At 52.0% G+C, this 14,499-nt stretch overlaps 1 protein-coding gene across 11 annotated transcripts in view; it reads left to right on the top strand.

Annotated features, from left to right (window-relative positions):
• Nucleotides 1–14,499, top strand: part of Pcnx3 (pecanex 3) — a 25,540-nt gene extending 11,041 nt beyond the window's left edge. For all 11 annotated transcript variants that reach the window (XM_038329803.1, XM_038329842.1, XM_038329833.1 and 8 more), the window contains 18 exons: nucleotides 65–170; nucleotides 259–351; nucleotides 464–614; nucleotides 3,212–3,356; nucleotides 3,845–4,022; nucleotides 5,375–5,483; nucleotides 5,603–5,732; nucleotides 6,145–6,203; nucleotides 6,305–6,520; nucleotides 7,167–7,420; nucleotides 11,240–11,470; nucleotides 11,631–11,734; nucleotides 11,967–12,114; nucleotides 12,202–12,432; nucleotides 12,516–12,790; nucleotides 13,255–13,388; nucleotides 13,469–13,767; nucleotides 13,844–14,499. In XM_038329803.1, the coding sequence (XP_038185731.1) occupies nucleotides 65–170; nucleotides 259–351; nucleotides 464–614; nucleotides 3,212–3,356; nucleotides 3,845–4,022; nucleotides 5,375–5,483; nucleotides 5,603–5,732; nucleotides 6,145–6,203; nucleotides 6,305–6,520; nucleotides 7,167–7,420; nucleotides 11,240–11,470; nucleotides 11,631–11,734; nucleotides 11,967–12,114; nucleotides 12,202–12,432; nucleotides 12,516–12,790; nucleotides 13,255–13,388; nucleotides 13,469–13,767; nucleotides 13,844–14,038 (3,058 nt within the window). In that variant the 3' untranslated portion in view covers nucleotides 14,039–14,499. The remainder of the gene's footprint in view (nucleotides 1–64; nucleotides 171–258; nucleotides 352–463; nucleotides 615–3,211; nucleotides 3,357–3,844; nucleotides 4,023–5,374; nucleotides 5,484–5,602; nucleotides 5,733–6,144; nucleotides 6,204–6,304; nucleotides 6,521–7,166; nucleotides 7,421–11,239; nucleotides 11,471–11,630; nucleotides 11,735–11,966; nucleotides 12,115–12,201; nucleotides 12,433–12,515; nucleotides 12,791–13,254; nucleotides 13,389–13,468; nucleotides 13,768–13,843) is intronic.

The following is a 14,499-nucleotide window of genomic DNA, read 5'->3' as shown; positions in this document are numbered from 1 at the left end:
ACAGAATCCGTGTAAGAAAGGGACAGTAGTGCTTGCCTTGGTCTCTGACTCGTCTTCCCTCCAGGTCTCTAGTCCGGAGTAAGCTCTTCCCTGAACTAGAGGAGCGGAGTCTTGAGACAGCCCGGGTGGAGCCCCCAGACCCACTGCCAGAGAAGATGCGCCAGTCTGTGGTGAGGGATGTGGGATTCTGGCTGCTCTGGCCCTGGGAAGGGCATGCCCATAGGGCAGGCAGTCAAGCTGTTTCTCCTGGCTCTGCAGCGTGAGGTCCTGCACTCCGACCTGGTGATGTGTGTGGTGATCGCTGTGCTCACCTTTGCCATCAGTGCCAGCACCGTCTTCATTGCCCTGAAGGTTTGTGTGGTAAAAGTCATCCCCCTCTAGATTCTGATAAGAGTCTACTGGACCTAAGGGCCCTCTGGAGCCCACCTCATACTGAATTGAGCCTCTGGCCTCTCTCCTACAGTCAGTGCTGGGCTTCGTGTTGTATGCACTGGCAGGAGCTGTGGGCTTCTTCACACATTACCTGCTGCCGCAGCTCCGCAAACAGCTACCCTGGTTCTGCCTCTCCCAGCCTGTGCTGAAGCCACTGGAATACAGCCAGTACGAAGTGCGAGGTGAGTGCCTCCTGCCCTCTTCATCCCCATTGCCTGGACTGGGCAGAGTCAGGTTGGAGACATCCTAATGAGAAGTATGGTCCTCTTGGCTGAGGGTGTCAGCAGAGGGCACCTGGTGCCCATACTGCTTTCTGACTCTCTGTGTCTGTCTGTGCCTTTCACTGTCCTGGTACGGTTTCTTCTATACTTTTTTTGGTTTTTCTAGACAGGGTTTCTCTGTAGCTATGGAGCCAGTCCTGGAACTCACTCTTGTAGACCAGGCTGGCCTTGAACTCACAGAGATCTGCCTGCCTCTGTCTCCTGGGTGCTGGGATTAAAGGTGTGCACCACCACTGCCTGGGTCTTCTACACTCTTAGCCTGTGCACTGCCTTTGTCCTGCCTTTCTGCTTCCATTCTAATGGAAGAGGAATTGCAGCTTTTAAAAAGGGTTTTCATAGCCTGACTTGCCACCTGTGGGTCAGAGCCATCTAGTGCTTGTTGCTGGCAGTATTTTTTCAAAAGTCTTCCAGGCAGCTGGAGAGATGGCTCAGAGGTTAAGAGCATTGCCTGCTCTTCCAAAGGTCCTGAGTTCAATTCCCAGCAACCACATGGTGGCCCACAACCATCTGTAATGAGGTCTGGTGCCCTCTTCTGGCCTGCAAGCATACACACAGACAGAATATTGTATACACAATAAATAAATGAATGAATGAATAAATAAATAAATATTTTTAAAAAGTCTTCCAGGCTGCATTTTTAAAATATTTTATATGGCCCACAACTTCAATCCCAGCACTTGGGAGGCAGAGGCAGGTGGATCTCTGTGAGTTTGAGGCCAGCCTGGTCTACAGAGCAAGCTCCAGGCCAGCTAGGATCCATAGTAAGGCCCCGTCTCAGAACAAAGAGCTCCTCTAGCCTCTACTTAAACATCTTGGTTGGTGGGGCTGGAGAGGTGGCTCAGCAGTTAGAACACTGGCTGCTCTTTCCGAGGACCTGGTTCACTTCCCAGCACCCAGGTGTTGGCTCACAATCTGTTATTAGTTTACTTCCAGGAGATCTGATGACCTCCTGGCTTCCAAAGGCACTGACACACATGGTGCACAGACATTCATGTAGGTAAAATATCCATACATATACATTTTTAAAAAAGACTCTTGATTGGCTATACATAGGTCACATTACTTACTGCTTTATTAACAGAATTTTGTGTATGTATGAACACACTGCACATGTGGCGGTTAGCAAACAATCTTCAGGGTTGGTTCCTTCTTTTACTGTGTGCTCCTGGGACTTGAACTCATCAGGTTTGGGGGCTGACTATTTTGCCACCCCTTGTTTTCTTTATAAACTGTTTTTTGAGTAATTTTTTAATTTTTTTTTTAATAAATATTTATTTATTTATTACATATACAGTGTTCTGCTTACATGTATACTTGCAGGCCAGAAGAGGGCACCAGATCTCATTGCAGATGGTTGTGAGCCACCATGTGGTTGCTGGGAATTGAACTCAGGACCTTTGGAAGAGCAGGCAATGCTCTTAACCACTGAGCCATCTCTCCAGCCCAATTTTTTAATTTTTTTGAGCGTATATCATTTTCACTCTTCCCCTTCCTCTTCCAACTTCTCCCTGTGCCCTTCCTTCTGCTAATTCATGCTCCATTTTCTTTTTTTTTTCTTTTTTCTTTTTTCTTGGTTTTTCGAGACAGGGTTTCTCTATGTCTTTGGAGCCTGTCCTGGAACTAGCTCTTGTAGACCAGGCTGGCCTCGAACTCACAGAGATCCGCCTGCCTCTGCCTCCCAAGTGCTGGGATTAAAGGCATGCACCATAACTGCCCAGCTTCATGGTCTACTTTCTTTAATTGTTGTTACACATATAGCCTGCTCAGTTCATATAATGTTATTTATATGTAGTGCTTGTTTTATCTCAAACAATGGGAAATTTTGCTCCTGGGACAGCATCCCCACATGTCTTCCTCTCATTAGCTTAAACCAAGAAAGCTTGCCCCTCAGAAGGTCGTGCAGCTTGGGGTCATCATGACCCCCTAAGCCCTCAGCCTATTTTTTTCTTTTTTTTTTTTTTTCTTTTTTTTTTTATTTATTTTTTTTATTTTTCGAGACAAGGTTTCCCTGTAGTTTCTCGAGCCTGTCCTGGATCTAGCTCTTGTAGACCAGGCTGGCCTCGAACTCAGCCTCCCGAGTGCTGGGATTAAAGGCGTGTGCCATCACCGCCCGGCTCTCAGCCTATTCTATATAACCTTTGCATATCTCTGGTGGGTCTCTGAGAGGTATTTGTTTGTTTGTTTGTTAGTTGGTGGTTGTTGTTTTTGTCTGGTTTTTTCCACAGACTGCAAAAACAGCAAATACCCCCACCCCCCAGCGTGTGACATGCTAAGTGACATGTGGAGCCCCTGCCCTGCTGGGCTCTTCATCCTCATTCAGGGCTGTCAACAGTATTCCTCCTCACTAGGCAGACTCTCCAGGAGCCCAGGACAGCACAGCTGGTCTGCCTACCTTTCGGGGTGCTTACTGGCCCTGTGGTGGGTCATCCTCTGGGCTCCAGAGTATGGGCCATGTGGAGAACCAAGTGCTAGCAGACATCTCCATCTTCCTGTTGCAGGTGCTGCCCAGGTGATGTGGTTTGAGAAGCTCTATGCTGGCCTGCAGTGTGTTGAGAAGTACCTCATCTACCCTGCTGTGGTTCTCAATGCGCTCACAGTGGATGCTCACACGGTTGTCAGCCATCCAGACAAATTCTGCCTCTAGTGAGGACCACTCACTCCCCTCTCTCATTCTCTGTCTCCTTCCTCATTGATTCCCACTGAGGAATGGGTAACACCTAAGCAAGGCAAAGTAGGATCCTAGCTCTTTTGTTTTGTTTTTTTGTTTTTTGAGACAGGGTTTCTCTGTAGCTTTGGAATTTGTCCTTGAACTAGCTCTTGTAGCCCAGGCTAGCCTCGAACTCACAGCTGCCTGCCTCTGTCTCTTGAGTGCTGGGATTAATGGTGTGTGCCACCACCGCCCGGCAGGATCCTAGGTGTTAGTGAGCTATCATTTGGAGCAAATGTGTTTCTTATCGTATCATTCCAAGATACTGAACCTAAGAATCATTGGCACAGAAAAGGGGGGGGGGTGCTATTCTAGTCAACAGCAGGTGCCTAGGGTTGCATTCAGACCTATTGGTGAGAGACATGTGTCTGTGCCCACTCCTCCCTAAGGCCCTGCCATGTCTGAATACCTGCCCCACCCACAGCTGCCGGGCATTGCTGATGACTGTGGCTGGGCTGAAGCTGCTCCGCTCAGCCTTCTGTTGCCCACCCCAGCAGTACTTGACCTTGGCCTTCACCGTCCTGCTCTTCCACTTTGACTACCCTCGGCTCTCGCAGGGCTTTCTGCTCGACTACTTCCTCATGTCCCTGCTCTGCAGCAAGGTAAGCTGATGGCTTTGATTTGGCCTCCAGGTTGACCAACATACAGAGCAGAGCTGTTGAGAGAGGGAGTGTGCCCTGGTCTGCGGTCACATCACACATTCTTTTTTTTTTTTTTTTTAAAGATTTATTTATTTATTTATTTATTTATTATGTATACAACATTCCTTCCCTGTATGTTTGCATGCCGGAAGAGGGCACCAGATCTCATTATAGATGGTTGTGAGCCACCATGTGATTGCTGGGAATTGAACTCAGGACCTCTGGAAGAGCAGTCAGTGCTCTTAACCTCTGAGCCATCTCTCCAGCCCCTGTCACGCATTCTTCAGTTGTGTGTCTTTGCTGTGGCCTGAGGAAGGGATTCCTCCACCTCTCCCTGCAGAAAGCAGGTTGAGGCTTGAGGAGAACTTGCACCAGGCCCTCATGAGAATTGGTGGCTAGTGTTGAGCTTAAAGCCAGCTTCCTCAGGACCAGCAATGTCAAGACCTGACCTTGTCACCAGGATGTTGTAAAGCCTCTGAGGTCTGCCCTCTACCAGCCCCCACCAGAGCCCAGTTCAGAGCTGAGAGTATATATTCTAGGGACTGAGTGTATAGCTATTCTCTTGGGCCGTGGGTTCCCCACTCAGGCTTGGGGGTCACACTAATCAAAGTATCACTCTGCACATCATCCTGAATGCCCACCATCTACCATGGTACTGGGACTCAAAATTGGCTCCTGAGTAGTTTTCTCATATTTGATTTTTGTTTGCTGGTAAGCTTCCGTACTAGGTCTCCTCCTGCTTTTATTTATTTGCTTGAATTTGAATTCAGAACTTTGGTTGTGCTGGGTAGGTGTTCTACTACTGAGCTGTTCCATCAGCCCTCTTGACTTCTTGAGATAGAATCTTACTGAATTACATAGGCTTACCTGAACTCACTCTATAGCCCAGGCTGCCTTCAAACTTGTGATCCTTTTAAATATGTGGAATTATTAGAAACCTGGACCACCATGCTTGACTTAGACCCCTCTGAGGGTAGGGCTAGGGTCATCTCTTGAAATTCTCATTAGTGACTGAGTGACGTGACCTGAGAAAGTCGTTTACCTTCTCTCCCTTTATCTGAACTGGATCGTCCCCATCTGTGAACCGGGAAAGGAATACGACGCTTGCACTGCCATTGTGGGAATTAACTAGTGCATGTTCTTTAGAGCCAGTTAAAAGTTCCCATGGCTTCAGGTGTTCCAAACCAAGTCCAGAAAGAAAGGGCTGGGACTATCTTGAAGTTCATCCCATTGGGCTGGTGTCTGGGGGCTTGGCAGATATCGCCACTTTGGGTGACTGTGTGTTTTATCACCTCTGTCTTGATGGCCTACAGCTGTGGGACCTGCTGTACAAGCTGCGCTTTGTGCTGACGTACATTGCACCGTGGCAGATCACCTGGGGCTCAGCCTTCCATGCCTTTGCCCAGCCGTTCGCTGTACCACGTATCCAGCTTCCTGCTATTTCTTTGTGGGTGGGATGTATGTGGAGAGAAGCAGCCTTGGGTTGCAGAGGGAGGAGAGGGAGACAGAAGCTGCCTGTCACCTCCTTGACTTGTGCCCAGACTCGGCCATGCTGTTCCTCCAGGCCCTGCTTTCAGGGCTCTTCTCTACCCCACTCAACCCCCTGCTGGGCAGTGCTGTCTTCATCATGTCCTACGCAAGACCCCTCAAGTTCTGGGAGAGGGACTACAAGTAAGTCTCATGGGAGATAGGATTTGTGGCTAACAAGGAGGTGAGGCCTTGGAGTCCTGGCCAGGAACCACCCAAAAGGGACTCCGAAACCCACAGCAAGGGTGTGAGTGCTGAACCTCAGTGGGGACACGTGAGGTGAGTCTGGTAAAGGCTAAACACGCACCAGGCCAAAGCCTCAGTGGAGGCTCCCTGCCTTAGAACCCACTCCCCTCCAGGTCCTCCTTCCTGTGGTCGTTTGTGAGATTTGTTTGAGACTTAACCTCCTTACCTGACAATGGCAGTGATCTATAACAGGTGGCATCTGCTCATAGCTCAGCATGTGGGTTCAGAGAGGACCAGGGTGGGAACCTGGGCAGAGGACATGCTGATGGGCTGCCTGGCCCTGCCTGATACATTGTTGCTCTCTGAACAGCACTAAACGTGTGGATCATTCAAACACCCGCCTAGTGACACAGCTGGACCGGAACCCAGGTCGGTAGCCACTTGTCCAGGAGCTTACTGGCAGGGTATCCCTTGGAGGGTGCCCTCTTTACTTGATACCTTTGCCCGTTTGTGTTTGTTTCGGGTCCCAGGCGCTGATGACAACAACCTCAACTCCATCTTCTATGAGCACTTGACACGCTCGCTGCAGCACACCCTATGTGGGGACCTGGTCCTGGGCCGCTGGGGCAACTATGGCCCTGGTGACTGCTTTGTCCTGGCCTCCGACTACCTCAATGCGCTGGTGCACCTTATCGAGGTTGGAAATGGCCTCGTCACCTTCCAGCTGCGTGGCCTTGAGTTCAGGGGTGAGCCGTGCAGCTGAGCTGGGGGGTGAGAAGCAGAGTAAGCAGGGCCTGGGCTGGAACACATTGCAAGCTCTCAGGCTGCTGGGTGATCTCAGGCAAGGTTCCCTTTCTTCTTAAGCCTGGCTTTTCTAGCCTGGCCACTTGCTTTCCAGTGACACCCCACCACCTGCACACACCACCTTTGACTTCATAGGGAGTCCAAGGATTACTGCTGAAAGCCGAGGCCCTGAGCCCTTACGCCGGCTTTAGGCCTGCTCTGGGTCTTAACTGGGTCCTTGACAAGCACCATGCCAGCATTGTGGGTAGCTGGTTCCTTGCTCTCAGGAGCTCATAAGTGTTTTGTGCCAACTTGAGACAGGTCCCTTCAGGGCAGCGAGAGAGACTCCAAGCACAGCACGTGAGCACCATGACCTTGAGAAAGTCACGCTACAGATTTTGTTCTACGCCTCATGAAATGAGGCAACTGAACTCATTTCTCTCGTCAGTTGAAATTATGAGGAGAAAGGGTCTCTGTTAATCCGCTCAGTTAGTAACCTTTACTCAGTGTCTTAGGGTAGAAGCTGAGGGACAGTGGCAGTGGGTCTAGTGCCATGTTGGGCAAGTGGGGATTATCCTCGTGGCTCTGACTGGGCGGTCCTGTCCACAGGCACATACTGCCAGCAGCGCGAGGTGGAGGCCATCACCGAAGGTGTGGAGGAGGATGAGGGCTGCTGCTGCTGCGAGCCTGGCCACCTGCCCCGGGTCCTGTCCTTCAATGCTGCCTTTGGGCAGCGCTGGCTGGCCTGGGAGGTGACAGCCAGCAAGTACGTGCTGGAAGGCTATAGTATCAGTGACAACAACGCGGCCTCCATGCTGCAGGTGTTCGATCTCCGCAAGATCCTCATCACCTACTATGTCAAGGTATGGTGGCTGGGTGCTGGCTGGCTGGTTCACCTGCTGTGAGCGTGCTGAGTGCTGTCTGTCATCTGGTGTGGTGGGAGCCTGTTTTGGTCAAGAGAAACAGGACTCAGTTTAAGCATTCTTCACAGTGCTACCATCAGACAGCAGGTCGCAGAGGCCTTGGTGAACAAGTGTCCAGAGCAAGAGCTCCCCAGTGCGCTTTTCAGAAGGCTTGTTTCAGGCCCCGAGTGTGGAGGGCAGCACAGTCATGGATCTCCTCCCAGGCTGGTGGATCCAGCTGTAGCAGTTGGCTAGGGTATGTCTTCAGTACCACCAGCTCAGGGCTAGGAGTGTGGTAGAATACATGCCTATCATGCCTGATACCTTAGATTCAACTCATAGTACCAAAACCAAAATAAAATAAAAACCAGCATCCTTACCCAGGTTAACAACGATGGTGCTTGCTGACAGTGGCCATGGGGTACACATAGGAGCCGAGTGCTGCTTATTAAAGGTGGGCTCTGTGCTAGGCATCTCACCTGAGCTGCATAGACTCTACACAAACCTGGAGAAGCCTCCTGCGTCCCTTCATAGAAACTGGCTTCTGCTGTAATTCAAGCATTTGGTAGGGTGGCTAGAAGACTATGAATTCAAGGCCAGCCTGGACTATATGAAAGGCTCTCCAAAAACAAACAAACAAAGAAAAAAAAAACACAGCTAGGTAGATGCTTGCCATGCAAGTATGAAGACCTTATTTCAAATCCTGTGAAACCTGGACATAATGACATGACCTGTAATCCCAGCGCTCAGGAGGTGGATATGGAAGGATCTCTGGGGCTTGCTGGCCAATTAGTTTGGTAAGCTCCAGGTTCAGTGAGAGACCCTGACTCAAAAGTAAGGTAGGAGCAGTTGAGGAAGACAATTGATGCCAGTTTCTGGTCTCCACGTGCACACAGACACAGATTCTCCACCTGCGTGCATAGACATAAATGGTTGGCAGAGGTGAAGCGCTTGATTGGGGCTTTGGTGTTAGAATGTGACAGAGCCAGGTTCTAGGCTCAGACCTGGCATCTCAGTCGCTAGGTTTGCTTCCCTTGGGCTGAAGGCCCTGAGTCAGACCAGAGGTCTTGCGACCGTTGAGAGTGCCAGGACAGGGAGGTGTAAGAGCTCGGGCAGGGACTGAGAGGATTTTCAAGTAACCTGGAACATTGCCTCCTCTGTCCTAGCTCAGTTTAACCCTTGAGAAGCAGGGACTTGCAGGCTTGCAGGATAAAAGAAACAATAAGGTTTTGTGGCATTCAGAAGAGGGGCACTGTGGAAGTCTTTTAGTCACTGTTGTGTTGCTGTGAAGAGACACCATGACCAAGACAACTTAGGAAAGCTTTAATCAGGGCCAGCATCGCGTTTCAGAGGGCAGGCGTCATCATTGCAGGGAACAAGGTAGTGGGCAGCAGCTGAGATCTTATGTCTTAGCCACATGGCCAGGATTTTAGAGATCTCAAAGTCTACCCCCTGTGACATGTCTCCAGCAAGATCACACCTCCTAATCCTTCCCAAACAGCTCACCAAGTGAGAACCACACATTCAGAGCTGTGCACCTCTTCAGCCATTCTCGTTCAGACCACCAAAGAGAGTGATGGCTTGGCGGTCACAGTCCAGACCCTACATGCTCTTAAGACTGCCCTGAAACTGGTCACCTGCTGGGGTTAGGTGAGCTTTCCTCACTGAGGTGTCCTTTAAGGCAGACTGTCCCTTTGCCCCAGGCCTCCCTGTGGGCATCTTCCAGTGTCATGTGTTGGAAAAACCGAGAAACTGTACTTTCTGTTGTTCCTTCTTGTTCTCCCAACCACTCCTAGGGAAGAATTTGTAAGGTTATGCTCACTCTCCACTTGTGCTAAGAAACAGTCCAGAAGTAGTCCAGATCACTCAGTTGTCAAGGTCCTGTCTACCTTCCTGGCACCTCTGAAGAGGAGGGCTTTAGTCGTGGTACCAACTGCTTCCCATGAGTCACATCAGACCTAATGTACCCTAGACTGCTGTGCACCAGGTCCTGGTCAGGCATAGGCTGGCCACTGAAGTGGGTTTGGCCTTGTCAGCTTTACTGTCCCCTGAAGTTGCCAGTTTGCCTTAGCCTGGGTACCTGAGAAGCTGGGCAGCAGCAGCTTGGAGACATGATGAAGGCGTAGGAGTAAAGCTTGTAAGGACAAGGCAGGGCTCAAGTGGCAGCTGTGCTAGAAGCCCAGGCCATAGCAGTGTTTGGACCTTCTAGAAGGGCCAGACCAGACCCTGCCCCTCCTGTGCAGCTTTGGCCATGCTAAGGTACTTCTGCTCACATTTTGCTCTTCCCATGGGCATCGCTTGATAGTGGGCAACAAATAAAATACAATCTCTGGGCATAGAGCCTCTGCTTCCAGCCACCGTAGCCAAGCCTCCTACTCAAGGTCTTAGTTTTTGCTGCTGTGTTGCATTCTTTAGTGGCACCTGTGTGATGTGAATCAGCTTTCAGACCTCATAGGCAGTCAGCCAAGTGCAGGAAGGCTCCATGGTCCTGAGGCCCATGCATGGTCTGTGCAGTGTACCCAGGCAGCATTTTGGATACAACCAACTACAGAGGTGCTCTTAACTAAAAAGTCTTGGACTTTAGTGTCATCTTGTGAATTACTCCGAAGGCATGTCATAGAACACAATGACAGTGTTAAAAATTAACTGCATTAACACATGCCAGACCAGCTCCTCTCTGACCCAGAAGCAATGCTTTTGGGGTTCTCTCAGGGGCTGCGGTGGTACATAGACTTTAGCAATGCTCTGTAGGCTGGAAGGTCAGTCTGGAGACCAAAGCTTACTCCTGTTCCTTCCTGTTAGTAAGATGGAAGTCAGCAGCAGGCCTTCACCAGATTTCCTTCTCATTGACTTGTGCCAAGGCCACATCTGTGTAGGGATCTAATGGACATACCCATACCCCGTGTGCTCCACCTGGGGATCTGCTTGAGCTGTAGTTCTTCCTAGCATATACTCTGGCCATTTTGTCCAAGACAGCCTCCCAATGTCCTACCACAGTTACCCTGCTGAGCTCCCTACTTCCTGAGCATACCTGTCCATGGCCAGCTGTATCACCCTCCTCAGCCTGGGCTTCAGTGAACCTTGGGAGAGGTTCCCTATCACTCACCAGACAGATGGCCCCCTCCATCAGCTTCAGCTCAGGGCGGCACATGGAATCCCATAACCTTGCTGCTTGCTAGCTGTCCCAGCTTTACTAGTGCCTCCCTCCCCAGAACTGCTCTCTGCTTGCCCAGCCAGCAAGGTGTCTTAAGAATAGCCAGACACTCTGAACTTTGATACAAAGTGCATGCCTCTGACTTTTTTCAGAGAAGGTCTTATGTCATAGTAATTTGCCTAAAGGGATCCGTGACCCAGTACATGTAGGTTCCCTGGGCTGTAGGCAGCACACTGTCTTAGCCTCTGACCTTTCTGGTCCTGAGGTCTAGATGTTACACAGTGTCTTCACACCCCAGCTCCATTTGCCCTTTTAGGTGGCATTTGGGTAAGACCCACCTGTGTGAGCCTCCATCCCCTTAGGGATGGGCTGGGTTCTAGGGATGGCAGGAAGAGGACAGCAAGCAGATCTGCTACCAAGTGTGGGAGCCTCTCTAAGTGGTGCCTACTGCTGCCTCTTACTTTGGCCCAGGAGAGGAGTCACCTGCCTGCTTAGCTCCAGAGAATTGGTCTGAGCTGTGGAAACCGCATTGTAGGAAGCATTGTAGCTCAGGCTGGAGTGCTTTCTCACCATCGCAGGGGTTTGGGGTGGAGTTGCACCCCTGACACCTGTCCCTCCTCTCCCAGAGCATCATCTACTATGTGAGCCGTTCTCCAAAGCTGGAGACCTGGCTGAACCATGAGGGCATCACAGCTGCCCTACGGCCTGTGAGAGCCCTTGGCTACGCTGACTCAGACCCTACCTTCTCACTGAGTGTTGATGAAGACTATGACCTTCGCCTGTCTGGCCTCTCGCTGCCATCCTTCTGCGCTGTTCACCTTGAGTGGATCCAGTACTGTGCCTCTCGGCGCAGCCAGGTCAGGCTACCATTGACTCAGATCTGCCCCTCCCCCAGACTAAGGACCTGGGCTTCCTGGTCACTCCCTTCACACCTGGTGACAGTCTAGACTCAAGCCCCAACCCCAAGTTCTCAGTCCCACACTGAACTGTGCTCAGACTGGGGTCTTTGTGCCATAGCCCGTGGACCAGGATTGGAATTCACCATTGGTTACACTATGCTTTGGCCTGTGTGTGCTGGGTCGCCGGGCCCTGGGGACAGCCTCACACAGCATGTCTGCCAGGTGAGTGCCCACAGTCAGGTGGACCTGTTGCTCTCCCTCTGTCCTCTGAAGAGCTCCACATTCCTTTCGGCTATGCCTCTTGGTGTGCTCTTGTCTCATATGGACAAGACTCTTACCAGTCCTGGCCTTGCCCACTCTTCACTGCTCTGAGGGAGAGATTGACTTCCTTGGCAAGATGGGGAACAGTCCCTTCTGGCTCTCTCCCTGTTGTTAATGTCTTCTCCCCATCCAGCCTGGAGCCCTTCCTCTATGGCCTGCATGCCCTGTTCAAGGGGGACTTCCGCATCACCTCCCCTCGTGATGAGTGGGTCTTTGCTGATATGGACCTGCTTCACCGAGTGGTGGCACCTGGGGTTCGCATGGCCCTCAAGCTTCACCAGGTAGGGAGGAGTGTGCCTGGGCAGAGTGGACAGGTGAAGCCATTTCCCAGGCCAGCAGCTCTGGACTTGTCCTCTCCTCTCTACCAGGACCACTTCACGTCTCCTGATGAGTATGAGGAACCAGCAGCCCTGTATGACGCCATTGCAGCCAATGAGGAACGGCTGGTCATCTCACATGAGGGCGACCCTGCCTGGCGCAGTGCCATCCTCAGCAACACACCCTCCCTGCTGGCACTGCGCCATGTCATGGACGATGCTTCTGACGAGTACAAGATCATCATGCTCAACCGGCGCCATCTCAGCTTCCGCGTCATTAAGGTGAGGCAGGTGGTCTTACCCCTCCTTGCCGCTCAGGCCCTCCTTGGTGTCACTGCCCTGAGCTTTGGTGTGATCCTCCGCAGGTAAACCGAGAGTGTGTGCGTGGGCTGTGGGCTGGGCAGCAGCAGGAGCTGGTGTTCCTGCGCAACCGCAACCCTGAGCGTGGCAGCATCCAGAATGCCAAACAGGCACTCCGCAACATGATCAACTCTTCCTGTGACCAGCCACTGGGCTACCCCATCTACGTATCACCTCTTACCACATCTCTGGCCGGCAGCCACCCCCAACTGCGGGCACTGTGGGGTGGCCCTGTCAGTCTGGGTGCCATTGCCCGATGGCTCCTACGCAGCTGGGAGAGGTGAGTTCTGGCTGCCACCCCAGCTCTGAAGCTTACTGGGGGCCTGATGCTCTGGGATTCCAGGGTAGCAGGGGCACAGAGAGATGAGTGGCCCTCCAAGGCCACAGAAAGGAAGTACTGGGGTCAACGAACTTAGACCCCGAGAGATGACCCTTGACCCAGAGAGGGCCCCTTTCCCCTAAGTAAAAGACTTTAAAGATGAGGCAGCAAAATCTCTTTAAGAGATGAGGATCCTTGGGAAGTAGAAAAAGACAAGATCTCCTGAGTAAATTGAGAGTATGGGGACCTTGGGAAGAGTTTTGAAGGTTGAAGGGAGGGGAGAGGGAGGAAGAGGAGCAGAGAAAAATGTAAAGCTCAATTAAAAAAGCAACAACAAAACAATCCCTGAGAATCCTGAGGCTCAGATGTGAGGAGACTCCTCAGCCCTGGCCTCCCTTTCTCACCTGTCCCGCTTTTCCACCCAGACTGCATAAGGGCTGTGGCGCTGGCTGCAATAGTGGTGGGAATGTGGATGACTCGGACTGTGCTGGGGGTGGCGGCCTGACCTCCCTCAGCAATAACCCCCCCTTGGCACACCCCACACCTGAAAACACAGCAGGTAAGCAAGCAAAGCTGGGCTGGACCTGTGCCTGAGGCTGTAGCCCAACTGATGTATTCGCTCTTATCTCTCTCCTACAGGCGGCAGTGAGCAGCCCCTCCCACCAGGTCCTAGCTGGGGGCCTCGGCCTTCCCTCAGTGGCTCTGGTGATGGGCGGCCCCCTCCTCTGCTGCAGTGGCCTCCCCCTCGGCTCTCTGGACCACCCCCTGCCTCACCTGCTCCCACTGAGGGTCCCCGGCCCTCAAGACCTCCTGGCCCTTGTCTCCTCAGTTCTGAGGGGCCCAGTGGGAAGTGGAGTCTGGGGGGTCGGAAGGGACTGGGAGGATCTGATGGGGAGACAGCCTCAGGGAGCCCCAAAGGAGGCACTCCCAAATCTCAGGTAAGGGACCTGTGGGAGGATGAGATCCCAGGAGGCTCGGGTCTGCTTGTCTGCTCATCTGCCCTCCTTTCCACAGGCGCCCCTAGACCTCAGCCTCAGCCCTGATGTCAGCTCTGAGGCCTCACCTGCCAGAATAACCCAGGACATTCCTTGCTTGGACAGCAGCGCCCCTGAAAGTGGCACACCCACTGGCGCCCCAGGTGACTGGCCTGTCACTGTTGAGGAACGAGAGAGCCCAGCTGCCCAGCCCTTGCTGGAGCATCAGTACTGAGCAGCCCTGACCTCTACTGGGTATCATCCCAGGACTCAGTAACTCGGACTCTGCTGGACCACAGAAATAGACTGACTGGCGTCTGCACCCTAATCTCTGGCTAATTCAGGCGAAGTCAGAACTGAGTTGAACAGACTCTTCCTGATCCATAGCCTGGATGCCCCAAAGTGAGGCAGGAGCCTCCTAGCCAGGCCCTAAGAACCAAACCCATGGGCTGGTCCCTCTTTGAGCCCATGGCAGGACTAACTTTGTCCCTGGGCCTGCACTGCCTCCAAGGCTGGTCTCTTTAGCCCGGACCTGGAACCTGACATTTGGCAAGGGTGGACCTGGAACCTGACATTTGGCAAGGGTGGACCTGGGACCTGACGTGTGTCAAGGGTGGTTTCGTTCCTTCTTTTTGTCATTTTTCTTTTTCTCTGTGCTTCAGAGACACCAAATTAATAACACTATTTTTGATTTTG

The sequence above is a fragment of the Arvicola amphibius genome, chromosome 1 (assembly GCF_903992535.2).
Source record: "Arvicola amphibius chromosome 1, mArvAmp1.2, whole genome shotgun sequence".
Taxonomy (NCBI): Eukaryota; Metazoa; Chordata; class Mammalia; order Rodentia; family Cricetidae; genus Arvicola; species Arvicola amphibius.
Note: the sequence above shows the minus strand (reverse complement) of the source record. Positions and strands in the feature narration are given on the sequence as shown.